Source organism: Lates calcarifer, linkage group LG5 (genome assembly GCF_001640805.2).
Source record: "Lates calcarifer isolate ASB-BC8 linkage group LG5, TLL_Latcal_v3, whole genome shotgun sequence".
Classification (NCBI taxonomy): Eukaryota; Metazoa; Chordata; class Actinopteri; family Centropomidae; genus Lates; species Lates calcarifer.
The window spans coordinates 17992141-18004957 of record NC_066837.1 but is presented as its reverse complement, the minus strand read 5'-3'; the positions used below and the strand labels follow the sequence as shown (position 1 = coordinate 18004957).

The 12817-nt window shown below is 39.3% G+C and overlaps 1 protein-coding gene across 1 annotated transcript in view; it reads left to right on the top strand.

Annotated features, from left to right (window-relative positions):
* Nucleotides 1-12817, top strand: part of usp43a (ubiquitin specific peptidase 43a) — a 106617-nt gene that overhangs the window by 33361 nt on the left and 60439 nt on the right. Inside the window, exon 3 of the mRNA XM_018665004.2 lies at nt 1811-1914. Within this exon, the coding sequence (XP_018520520.1) occupies nt 1811-1914 (104 nt within the window). The remainder of the gene's footprint in view (nt 1-1810; nt 1915-12817) is intronic.

The following is a 12817-nucleotide window of genomic DNA, read 5'->3' as shown; positions in this document are numbered from 1 at the left end:
AAAACAAGTTACAAAGTGTTTCATTGTTTCGGGGTGTTCAAAAACAAAGGCGTGAAACAAGACCCTCTTCACAGCAGACATTTTGATTTGTCATATCAGGAAAAGCACAGGTGAAACAAATTTAGCTACGGATGGCTCAGTTCTAGTGAGCCTTGCTGTCAGCCAGCATGTACAGTATCAGGACCCTGGGACCAGCTCACTTAAACAGAATGCAGTAATGTAATGTTATTAACTACACCTGTGCTTATGCTGCTACGACATGCCAAATCCTCAGTCAACGCTGAAGTTCAGCGCCAGAAGTAAGTGATAGAAAGAGTAGGAGTGAGTGAGCATGTAGCATTTCCAGCCTTAGCACCAAAAACCAGTGTATGTTCCATCACATATCAGCATTCGAAGGTACTGTACGTTTTGCTATCGCTACGTAGCCAACGTTAGCATTAACAGCCGTTTACTTACCAGTATAGAAGAAACATTGTGAGTTCATCATCAAACTTAATTCCTTTAGTCGCTAAGAGCCGTCTCTTGCTTGCGGTGGCAGGCGACGCTAATGTTTTGCTCCTAGTTCTGTCACTTCTTTTCCTTTGCTAGTTAGCATGCTAGCCAGCTAGGCACGGCTCGACCAGTCCGTATTGTCACGTTCCTGACTAACTGTAACATCCAGACTGCAGTGTAGAAGTAGCGCTGCTCAGAGGACATATTCTAACCCACTTTTATTTTTCTTTTCTATTATGATCTTCTTCTCCTAACTTCATATTTTAAACACATATATGAGATTTTGTAAAATTGTTCGATATCTGGTGTCTTCTTGCCCCTCTTTTGCTCCAGGTCAAAAAGACAAGCTTGAATATCCCTGTAATAATGAAGGATGAGATGAGTGGCTATCACTGTAACATCAGACAACAGACCAGCACTCACTGTTTCCTAATAGACATACATCAGTGTAGTCTAACTTTACAGCTTCAATTTGTGGAGTAACAAACCAGCACCAGGATACATGACTCAACAGCACTTGGACATAACTCAGTGCTTGTGTGTGCGTCTGCCTATGTGTTTAATCAGTCATTACTACCTAGTGTTAGCTGGCAGATTTAATATCAACTATATAGGATAAAGATTCACTAATCTGTTGCTCTGTTTCCCCGAGTCATACTTGTCCATCTTTTATTCATTGGCATCATGCTTTTATTCTTAGATTTATCTTTGAAGTCTTTCTGCCCTCCCGCTGAGCCCAACGCAGCATGTAGGGTATCACAGCCACTTTGTTTATTCAGCAGACATCAGCGTGACGCTGAGGGCAGGTTGACATCTCAAATATTTCTGTGACTCCAATCTGTGCTGACTGCTCCACTGTTTACCATGTGAACTTTACTTCTCCTACAGACAGATGAAATCCCTCCCTGCTCTAACAATTTATGAAACACAATTTTTCAAATTTTATTCAGCTTACACATTATATGCTCTTTGATTCACTTTCACCAGCTCTGCTTAAAGCTACACTTCACAGAGATGTGCCTTCCTGCTCTGAAGTACTGATTTATCTCTTCCTGTGCAACAAAACAATAAAGATCTTTTGCCTGAGATTAATTTGGGCAAAGAGAGTAAAAACAGATGGGATACATTTCTTGCATGCAGCCTAAACACATTCCCAAAAGAAAATCTTACCGACTGCAGATTTAATGTACTTTTTAAACAGCATTTTGGCATTAAGGCATCTACCTGCAAATAATTTTCTTAATAGTTGAAGTAAATACATGCCATGGCCACTAATGTGATGTTTTCTCCTTTCTGTTCATCTTCTTTTTGTCTGCAGGGACCCAGGCCTTTGGACGATCCTTCCAGTCCCAGTTCAGCCAGCTCACAGCAGCCTAGAGGTCGACATAGTTTTGTCCAGGAACACTTCCAGGCTCAGTACAGGTAAGAACAGACATGAACAGCATGCTCAGACATTACAAAAGCTTTGTTTTACTTTTAACGTGGCTGACTGCTCCTCGTTTGTTGTCCTTTAAGTTCAAGACGGTGTCATGCTGATGTGTTTTTTTTGTTTGTTTGTTTTTTTGGTCTTTGTAACTTTTAGGAATTTCTGTCAAGAGCATGTAACTCAGAGCTCTTAGTAAGAAGTAGGACGAGAAAAACATTTTTGGAACTATCTTCAGTTCCTCATCAATTATGCAGCATGCAGGCTGGATTCCACCGGGCACTATATCTAATGTCCTGAGGTTGTGTTTGAATAAACAGAGTGCAATACATACCATTAAAGAGAATAGGTTTTCGGCACAGGTGAGAATGTATTTTCTCTCGTGTGGATAAGAATCAGCTTGAGAAAGTAGGTCAGACAGGCCTGTGAAGGATTCAGGGGGATTTATCTTTAGTACTGACTTCTGGCTCTCTTTGCTTCATTCACGGTGGAAAGTCCGAGACTGGGGTTCTCAAGTTTAATAGAGCCTCTAATGGAATTGACTCTAGACCTTTCAGTAACCTTGTTGGCACACTTGACTGTGTACGTCTACATAACATCTTGCTTTTGCCTCTCATTTGGTTCCTAAGCAATGTAAACAAAATAAAAGTTGGTAGATCCAGGAAGAGGAGAAAATGGTGGGCTCATTTCAGTGCAGACTTTACTGTTGTGATTGGACAATCTGATGATTTGAAATTATTGACTTGGAAACAACAGTCAGTCTCTTGTACAAAAAGCAAACCAAATACCAAAGCCAAATACAGCAAAGTTCTCATTTTCTTTTTCTTTTTTATCAGATTTTTCTTCTACACAAGGAAAATAAATAAGTAGAATATGTGAGTCTGTCCTTGGCAAACTTTTGTAATGAACTCCAGCTCAGTGCAAGCAGTCTTTTGGTTCAGACTGTCCCATTTTGCTAATGGGTCCAGTATGGTTGTGACAACCACTAAAGCCTGATCTATATGGAAGGTTGACTGTTAAAGAGGCAGAAGCAACCCACAACAAATTAATAGAAAACAGTGTTGATAATCAGTTAATCAATAACATTTCCTGGTACCAGCTTCTTAAATGTGAAGATGTGATGCTTTTCTTTGTCATATATGACAATACATTGCATGTAAACAAACTACATGTTAGCTATAGCCCTAGTTTTTCCATCTGGTATTTCTTGTGACATATCTTATGACATTGCACATTGTTTAATTTCAGGCACTAATGAGGTTAAATGTCAGGCAAATAGAAAACAATCAGATGAATGACTTCAGTGCAAAACTGTAGGTTTAATAATTCTCCTGGGATAATTTTGAGATATTTGTTATCTGGCAAGTTTTGAACAGTCTGTTATGACCAGTCCCATGCTTTTTGCAACTTTTAATGGAACCATTGCTTATGAAATGTAATCCCATCAGTCGTGAATCAGTTGCTGACAGCTGATGCCAGGTTTCTCCAACTTGTCAAGGTTGACAAACTATTTCCCTGGTTACTCAGCTCTGCAGGAAATGAATGGACTTTTGGTGAACCAGTTTGAGCACCTATTTTTAGTCTTAACTCAAGTTTGAGATGAGCTCAAGTCAGATTGTCAGACTACACATTTGTCCTCATCACCACCCTGCTGTGTCTGTAAATTAAGCCCAAATAAAGTTTCAGATAGGCTTCATTTTCCTCTCTTGCTTGTTTGAATTAAATCCCCCATCTATCGTTTCAGCCAGGCAGCAAATGGGCAAAGGCGTATTTGTGTGTTGGAGGGGGGGATTAGAGGGAAAGATCTGGCCTGACCCAAAACATGCATGACTTTTAAACAAGCTTGAATAAGTAGCTAAGTACCCATAAACAAAGTGAATTTTGTGCAATGCCAAGATGTTGATTCCAGATCTGAAAATGGAAAATGAATTTAGTGAAAGTATCTCTGTGGTCATGTTGCTTACAGTCTGAGTACAGGGACAGAATCACAGCCATACTGGACAGTAGGCTTGTTGTGTTTGGTTGAACGCAAATAGTCGACATGCAGCAGTTTAGTATCCGAGCCAATCAATAGAGGAGGTCAACCTGTGACACTAGTACAGTATTGACCACTACACTGCAAGGTTAACCAGCCATTCATTCGTGGGATTATCCCATTCCCTCAGTAAGGGATGATGGATTGAACACTTAGAGTTGGGCTGTATCCCTGCAGTATAGTCTCTTTTTCTCTCTCTCTTCCCCATTCTCTCTCACACTGTTCACACACACACACTCACACGCACACACACAGGCAGACACACAAGCATCTTAGTGTTTATGTGACATTATCAGATTAACTGCCAATTCATTAGCTGATTAGAGTAACAACGCTCTGGGAAATTTTCACAACACAAGTCCCTGGAAGCACCTACTGCATCTTCAAACAGCTCTGGGTGGGTCTGTGTTAATCCAGAACACACACACACAGACACGTACACACACAAAACATCCTGTACTTTCCTTGTTGTTCTTTCTCCCGACTTACGCACACACCTCATTTCCCATATGACACAAATGTCCCCTCTCCTCCTTTTTTCTTTTCTTTTCATGAACAATTCAGGCTATATTTAGAGGGGCATTTCTTTGTGGTTCTATTATTTGGCTGTGAGTGCAAGCAGGGTAATGCTTTCTCCTTGCAGAAGAGCTTCTGTAATTAGCTCTTGATGCTATACACTCACTCACAGACCTACACACACCTCCGAGCACTGCTGAGCGGAGGGATAATTAGCTGTATGTGCCACACACATGCACATTTATTGAGCATGTGAACAAACAGAGAGATGTTTATGGTATATTTGTACACACACACATGATTATTACTGAATTGGTGTAATTAGCTGACATGCCACTGCATCCTGGCACTGCTTTGTCTCTGCTAAAGAGGCTAAGCACTGAGGCGTGATCACTTCTGAGGCTGGCAGGGACACCGGAGCGGCTTCATAATGGACTAGTGATGGACCACAGGTCAACTGTAAGCCATTTCCCATCACAATTATGGTTTTACAGAATGCATTGCAGCTTAATAGAAGGATATGTGTGAGAAAAGGACTGGAATTATACAGCGTGTGTGTGTGTGTGTGTGTGTGTGTGTGTGTATATGTTTGTAAACTGTGTGAGACAACTTTCTACCTCTGACACACACACACACACATATACATATATATATATATATATATATATATATATATATATATATATATATATATATATATAAATATAATAATTAATTTTCACACTCCAGATGATTAGACCAGCACTTTGCATGGTGGCTTGCTGCCATTTCTTTTAAATTTAGTAGTGGAACTTTAACATTTAGAACCATATCCTAGTGTGTACTTGAGTTGATGTCCTGTAATAGTAAGTGTGAAAATTAATTACTTAGGACAGGAAGGCTTTAGAAAAGACACACTTCACAAATACACAATGAAGTAACAATGAAATAGGACCAGGCAAGGTGGAGGGAGCATTTTGCTCATGTTAGCTCCTAGTCTGGACACTCTTACACTGTTACATCCACTGGTTACTGCTTTTTTTCCTTTGCACCACATAAAGCCCTAACACTGAAATGAGAAATACAGTATCCTCAAATATTCCACATTTATAGAAATTCATTATTATCTTCATTATTTAAAAATAAAATTGTCTAACATTCCACATTATGGTCTTACAGCTATTGAATTCCAAACTTTTAAAGGATACCCAATTCAGATGGTTTGGGGAAGATGAAAGACACTGTGGCTTTTTTCAAGTCAAAGTCACCATGTAACAGCACTCTAACATAGTAATTACTGCTTTGATTCACACCTCACCCTTCGTCTGTGTCTTGAGTGCAGTGAATTGGTCTGCTGTGCACTAACAGCTTATTATTTCAGCTGTTTTCTCCTGGTGGTTCCATGAGTCATTACTGGTTGTAACAAGCTTATCATGTAACTGCAAACCTCCAAATGCAGGGCTGTGGGATTCACCTTAGGGGGTTTGAGTAAGATGTGAAGAGTGTGTGTGTGTGTGTGTGTGTGTGTGTCACTGTTAAAATCTGGATGAGATGGTTTGAGGAATAGTACATGGCTTTTTCTTTTGTTTCTGTTTCATATTGATGATGCCAGTTACAGTCCTTGTCAGATTTAAATTTCAATGTTGCCTTATGTATATAATATTTTTTCAGTTAATCTATCATTTAGTCTATAAATTGTCAGAAAATAGTAAAAAAAAAACAAATGCTATATTCCCTAAGTCAACCCTATGTCTTTCAATTCCTTGTTTTGTCTGAACACTGCAATTTAAAATGATCAATGATTAATTATCACATGTTACCTATTGATGCTCTGTCAATTACTGATATGTCCTGCTTTACTGTAAATACTTTGCATATTTTTTAAATGCTGTGATTTGTATATTAATCCTATCTTTACTCATGCATTCTGTTTAATACTGTTTGTCCTCATGTTAAAAAGTATATTTCACTTTACATGTTTGTCCTGCTTCTGTCTATATCCTTTTTTTCATGTTATTGGTTGCTACTTCAGATGGCAAATTTTGACATTGAGATTAGAGTTTAATCTTATCTCACCCCAGAATATTATTACATGACATATACTCTCTCTAAGATGGAGTACGCTCAATTGTCTTCTTTAACAGCTTGTACCACTGTGGAACAACAGCTTTCTACATCACAAGAAGTGTAGCTTGGTCAGTAGTCGTACACTACATGATTGTTTCAAATAGGGGTTGTCTAATTTTGAAACAAATCTGTAACCTAAACACAGACATCATTTTATATCATCAACCAGTCTGGGGATAGCATTTCAAAATTGGGTATTTGGCAACATCTGGCACAGTTACACCACCACAATATACTGACATTCATTAATGTGCATATTCCCTGTTGCTTAATAACTTAATGAGTAAATGAAGCTTGGCCTGGTCTTCTTTTCCTCAGTTGCCAGTCAGCCTCGATCTGCTGTCTTCATTCTCATTTTGTGTGGAACCAAACTATCTTAGAAATATAATCAAACTTTGTTATTTAACACTTATCACTTATTACCATTTTTTTTTTTTTTTTTTTTTTTTTTTTTTTAGTCCAAGACCTAAATCACGTGCAGGCAACTCTACTGCCCAACACACCACACAAGTTGTTCTCTAATTAAAACGACGAGTGTTGATTTGTTTCTGAATTCTGAGGCAATATTCTCACTCACTCACATTTAATAAATAACACATACACGGATGGTCGGGAGTTTGTTTTCTATCCTGGGTTTCTTCAGTGTAAATATGCTTTATATCCATTTGTAATCTCATTTCATTAGACTTATTCCTTCATCTGCTCTCATTTTTCACTCTTTTACTCCTCACCTCCTCTTTACTTCATGTAATCACTGGGGAACTGGAGTCACTTTGGCTCTAAATGCAGACTAACAAAAGAGCAATCACTCCCTCGCAGTCTCAAAGTGTCTAATTTTTGCTTCTTTGTTTCTGGCTGCATCTCCGTCTCTCTCTCTCTCTCTCTCTCTCTCTCTCTCTCTCTCTCTCTGGTCTCCCCTTCTCTCTCTGTCTACATCACTCTGTCGGTCTCTTCTTTCCTCCCCCTTCTTCCTTCCTGATTCTTTTTATATCTCACAGAGTTGCTCCTCAGAGGCACTCGGTGGAGTTGTCTGATCTGAATAAATGTTTGCGATTAGAGCGAGGGCTGTCTTGTGGTTTGGGCTGCCGATGTGGGAGCCAGTGCTCTAGTCACTCCGTTGTGCCGTGGCGTTTAAATGAGTCTTTGTCAAAGCCTCCCTTCCCTCCTCCGTCTGTCACTCTCAGTTTGTGGCATCTATTTTTAATGGCATGGGAGACATGCAGAAAGCTCCAGCGTCTATCTCCATCTAGACAAACAAAGTTGTGGATTGTTACTTTTTTCCTATCACAGTGGTTTCTACTTGCAGATGCAGATTCTGTGTGAAACTACAATATACAGTTTGTTTAATACAGTATAAATGTTGTTGCTGATATGATTTCTAGATTTACAGATGAGTTGAAATAAACTGAAAAATACATTAAAGCGAACAAATCACAATGTTTTTCTTTGTTGGATTTAGAGCTGTAAACTGTGTTCAAGAGTCACTCATGCAACAAAGAAAACTGGTATCTGTCCAGTATCAGATGTTCTCTCTCAAGCAGTCATATGTTTTTATACCAGATTTTTTGAAGACTCAGAAATTCATATAAGAGCAAACTTCCTCTCATCTTCTACATGCACCCAGGTTAGGATGAGTTTGCGTTGACCTCTCCCATCTGGTGATTCCACACCACACAGCTGAGTGGCTGCTGAAAATATGACCAGACACTGACCTTTCTCACTTTAATTTGGACACTCTCACCACCCACAGTCCTTTCTTCGAGCCTAGCCTCACTCACCACTCTCCCTCCTGCTGATTACCACCCAACTCCCTATAGAACCAGACTTTGAAGTGGGTGCTAGCTGGTTAGAGCAGGACTGAATCCTCGTTATTACTGGAGCCTAAAATGACCTTTGGACTGGCTGATGATTTAAAATGCACCACACACCCACCAGACACCATCACAGTTAAATTTGATTCAGATCTTCAGAACAGGCACCAGTATTAAAGTTGGATTTGTGATAGAATGTGGGGTAAGGAGAAGATTCACAGTAATTTTCTTGCACAGAACTGAGTTGACTGAAAAAAAAAATGAATCTACAACTAGTCAGTTAATCCTTAAAGTCATATTGCAGGCAAAAATGCCAAAAACTTGATGGTCTGAGCTTCTCAGATGTGTGTATTTTTCCTTGTGTTCTATCTTGGGTGTGTATATATATATATATATATATATATATAACCGCTGTGGTTGTGTTTAGGTGATGACGCTTCTGCGGTGTGCATTTTCAACTGCAATAAAGATGCTATATGTAAGTTTTGCTATCGCACAAAGCCAGCATTAGCGTTAGCAGCTGTTTACTTTCTAGACCAGAAGAAACATTTAACATTTAAAATTCCTGGGCTGTAGGTAAATGTGATGGGTATTTGTAACTACTTTCCTGTGTTTTATAGACCAAACAATGAATATATTAATGATAAAACAACGGTCAGATTAATCATGATTTAAATACTTTATTTCAACATTTTCTCTCATAGTGTAGAAACATAGAAACGGATTGGATTTGTTGTCACGCTCCCTCTATACATACAACTTGCACAGCTTGGGTGGATGCAACACAATTCTCTACTAATGCAAAATTGTCACTTATTGTTTTTTTTTAAGTGATTATTGATTAGCTGTGCAACCCCTATTGCAGGGACAGTGTGAACAGCAATCTGAGCACAGTCCAGGCTCCACAGTCAATCCCAGTTTCCCACTGATGATACAGTAAAAGCTCATCTGCTCACCACTCTCCTCTATGTGTATCCTGCTGTACATCCCTCTGTGATGCAGGGATACACATCTATACAAGGACTATGATAAAAGAAGGATTTATTTCAGACTATGTAGTGTTTTTACTGAAGAAAAATCTTCAGATCCTTCAAAGACTTCAAGCAAAAAAAAACTTCAGCTGAAATTGTTGAGTGTAGTTGCATCAGTTTGCTCAAACTTGTGTTCGATCTGAGTATTAAATGGCATGTTATGTGGTGATATTTTGTTGCAGGCATATGATATGATGTATCATGGTGGGATACAGCCAATAGTTTTGTTTTTCAGGAACTGGTTTGACAGAAATGAGATGAGAAAAGGAGATTGTTGATAGAGGTCAGAGTTTGTTTTACTAGAAGCAGCTCAGTCTTGTGTTCACTGTGTGTACACAGTGTACACAAAGTGGGTGGGAATGTGTTGACTTGCAGCTTATTTGCTCTAGTCCTGTTATATTTCTGCTCCTATCTTACCTTTACACTGCTTATAGATAAAGAAAATTCTATCATGGTAAAAATGTATGAGCTATATTAGTCTCTCAGAGCTGATGTACTGTGGCAGAACCACCAGCTGGCCAGAGAGAGAGAGAGAGCCCAGTGCACAACCTCCCATCTCCCTTCTCTCCATGCTCTACCATTCTGTGGTTCGCTCAGTTGTGTGTGTGCATGCGTGCGTGCCCTAGTGAATATGAATTGATGAATTGTCTGAACCATGTTAGCCCCTGGAGTTGGCCTTACATAAGACTTTATATTCTTAAACTTTTCCTGTCTGGGACCCAAACTGTATACGCAGAAGTTCAGGATTCTCAACTCATTAAAACACCAGAAAATCACCTGTGACACCTAACCTTGTGTCACCAAGGAGTTGCTTGTAGAATAGGTTCCACCTCATGTAAAAGCACCATGTCCTGCAGCTTCACCCTGAATGTCAGAAATACTGTCTGTGTGTGTGTGTGTGTGTGTGTGAGAGAGAGAGAGAGAGAGAGGGAGAAAGACAGTAGAGACCGCATTTATTCTTACTTCACATACAGTTCTATCTTGGGTGTCAAAAAAATCTTGCAGCATTGTTTACTTGAAAGCAGGACTGCCACATCACCATTGGGGTGAGGAGCACAAATTTGTATTTCTTAATTGGTCTTTGTTTTTTGTTTTTTTTTTTTTGTTTTTTTGTTTTTCATTTGTACAGCTACCCTCCTCATGCATGGACTGTGTCCCAGTTTTGAGTATGCGGTAGTTTCAAGAATAACAAGGTAAACACTGCTTAAAAATGTTAGTCCATACAGCATACAATAATAGCTCAGTTTGTGTTGATGGATTTTTGTTTTCCTGATAATGCAATACACAGTGCAAATGAGGACCTTACTCACAGCCAGAAAATAGCAAACACTGGTGTTACACACTTAGAAAACATGATACACCTGTAAAATGTTGCAGTAGTAGACTTTAATAACATTTTTATTTATTCTTTTTGTACCCATAGTGACTTGGCTCACAGTGTTCAGGGCCACATGCTAACATCATCATTCACTGAAACTATGGCTTGCTTTATATTTATTTTGTGTATTCTGCGGTTCACTCACAGCACTCTGTGATAGAAGACAGTTCCAATGTTTTAACTGAGCACAGTAAGGGTGTCATTAACAGCTGGCTGGTAATGGACTTGGCTATAAACTGCCAATACTGATCAATTTAAAAAGCCTTCAGCAGTCTCCATCCCAGTCCTGTGGATTGGATCTTTCTACATGTTGTAATTATAATGATATTAATGATTTGGTTCATTAGTATTTATTGCAGTTTTGATTTCTCCAACAGTGCTGGCAGGAACATTGTCTTTCCTTCCTCAAAACATGATTCACTCATGTGATCATGTGTGCATCTCTCCCAGCAATGCACACCAAGAAATGATGAAGCAATCAAGCGAGAGCAAGAATGTATGAGTGAAACTGTGACAGATAAAGGAAGAGGGAGAGAGAGAGAGAGAGAGAGAGAGAGAGAGAGAGAGAGAGAGAGAGAGAGAGAGTGATCAGTTAGCATGGTTTAATCCAGCCACCTGCTTCAGAATTGCTGCTTCGGCTGTTGTATTAGTTACACCCCAGCATCTGAAAAAGTGCAGTCATGTGTGTACAGGTATCTCCTGTTACTTATTAAACAGGTTGACGTGGACCCATTTATCACCCAGTTATTTGGTCAGTTAGTTTTTACCAGGAAAGAGGAAACTTATATGTGTGAAGGTGACATTGAGAATGTGCAATCACAATATTGTCTCCAAACTTAGGAGGGGTAATACTTATTAAAGTGAAGGTGAGAGTGAAAGTGCATTGGTATGAGACTCAGTATGTGTGTGTCTGTGTGTGTGTCTCAACAGCCCCTTTAGCTGAGTTAATTTCCCCTGACAGGAGGTCTCTACTCGTACTTTCTGATAGAGAGAGATGAGTGGCCTCCAATCCACAGCCAGTGACACATGACTGACTGACTGACTGGCAGACTGACAGGCAGACAGAAGAAAATTAACTCTCTGTACTCTCTTCCAGTCAGTCTCAGGAGAAACATTGACCCATTGAGAACTATGACGTATAAAGTTTGCTGTGGTTGTGTTTAGGTGATGACGCTTCTGCCGGTGTGCATTTTTCAACTGCAATAAAGATGCTATATGTAAGTTTTGCTATCGCCACAAAGCCAGCATTAGCGTTAGCAGCTGTTTACTTTCTAGACCAGAAGAAAAGTTGCATAACTCTGGTGGTTATGATGTGTACTTTTACATTAATGCAGGATGACTCATGAATGGGCAGTGATGCTTTACTACTAACAGTCTAATCAGATGCGATAAATATGTACTCTGCACACTTTATCATCCATCATTCACAATGGGCCTAAGGGGATTAAGTAAGTTTACTAACTTTACTAACTCAAGCCATCCAAGCTGTGTGTTGTCTTTCAGTTTTTTTTTTCCTTGGCTGAAAAACACACTTTGTCTGATAAGATCGTGACAATTTCTCAGTGGTATGAGGATATGTTTTTTGGCACCAGCAAGAGAAACTGGATTAAGGTGTTACTGATATTTGTTTGTGACCTTTGTTTCGTGGGAATTAATGGTTAGGTGAACCTGATCTGGGTTTAGTTCAATTCTTCAGCATTTAGCTGTATGTGTATAAACTTGAAAATTAAACTTCCAATTTCAGTCTCTCTGTCTCTCTTTTTTCCTCTCTATATACTTACAGTTGGGCTCAGGTGGAGAGCCAAGGCCTCCATCCATCACTGTCTTCAGAGCTGTCTGCTGATACTGTGTACACTTTAAATAAGGTCAAGACTGCAGTGATTAAACAATCAGGTATCACTGGCAGGAGCATTTAAGTTTGGTGGCAGCTGGACCAAATTTGTGCCCTGAATAATTTTTGATAAAAATAAAACTTCTAATAAAAAAACTGAACAGAATAAATTACAGCTGTTACCAGCTGGAGGG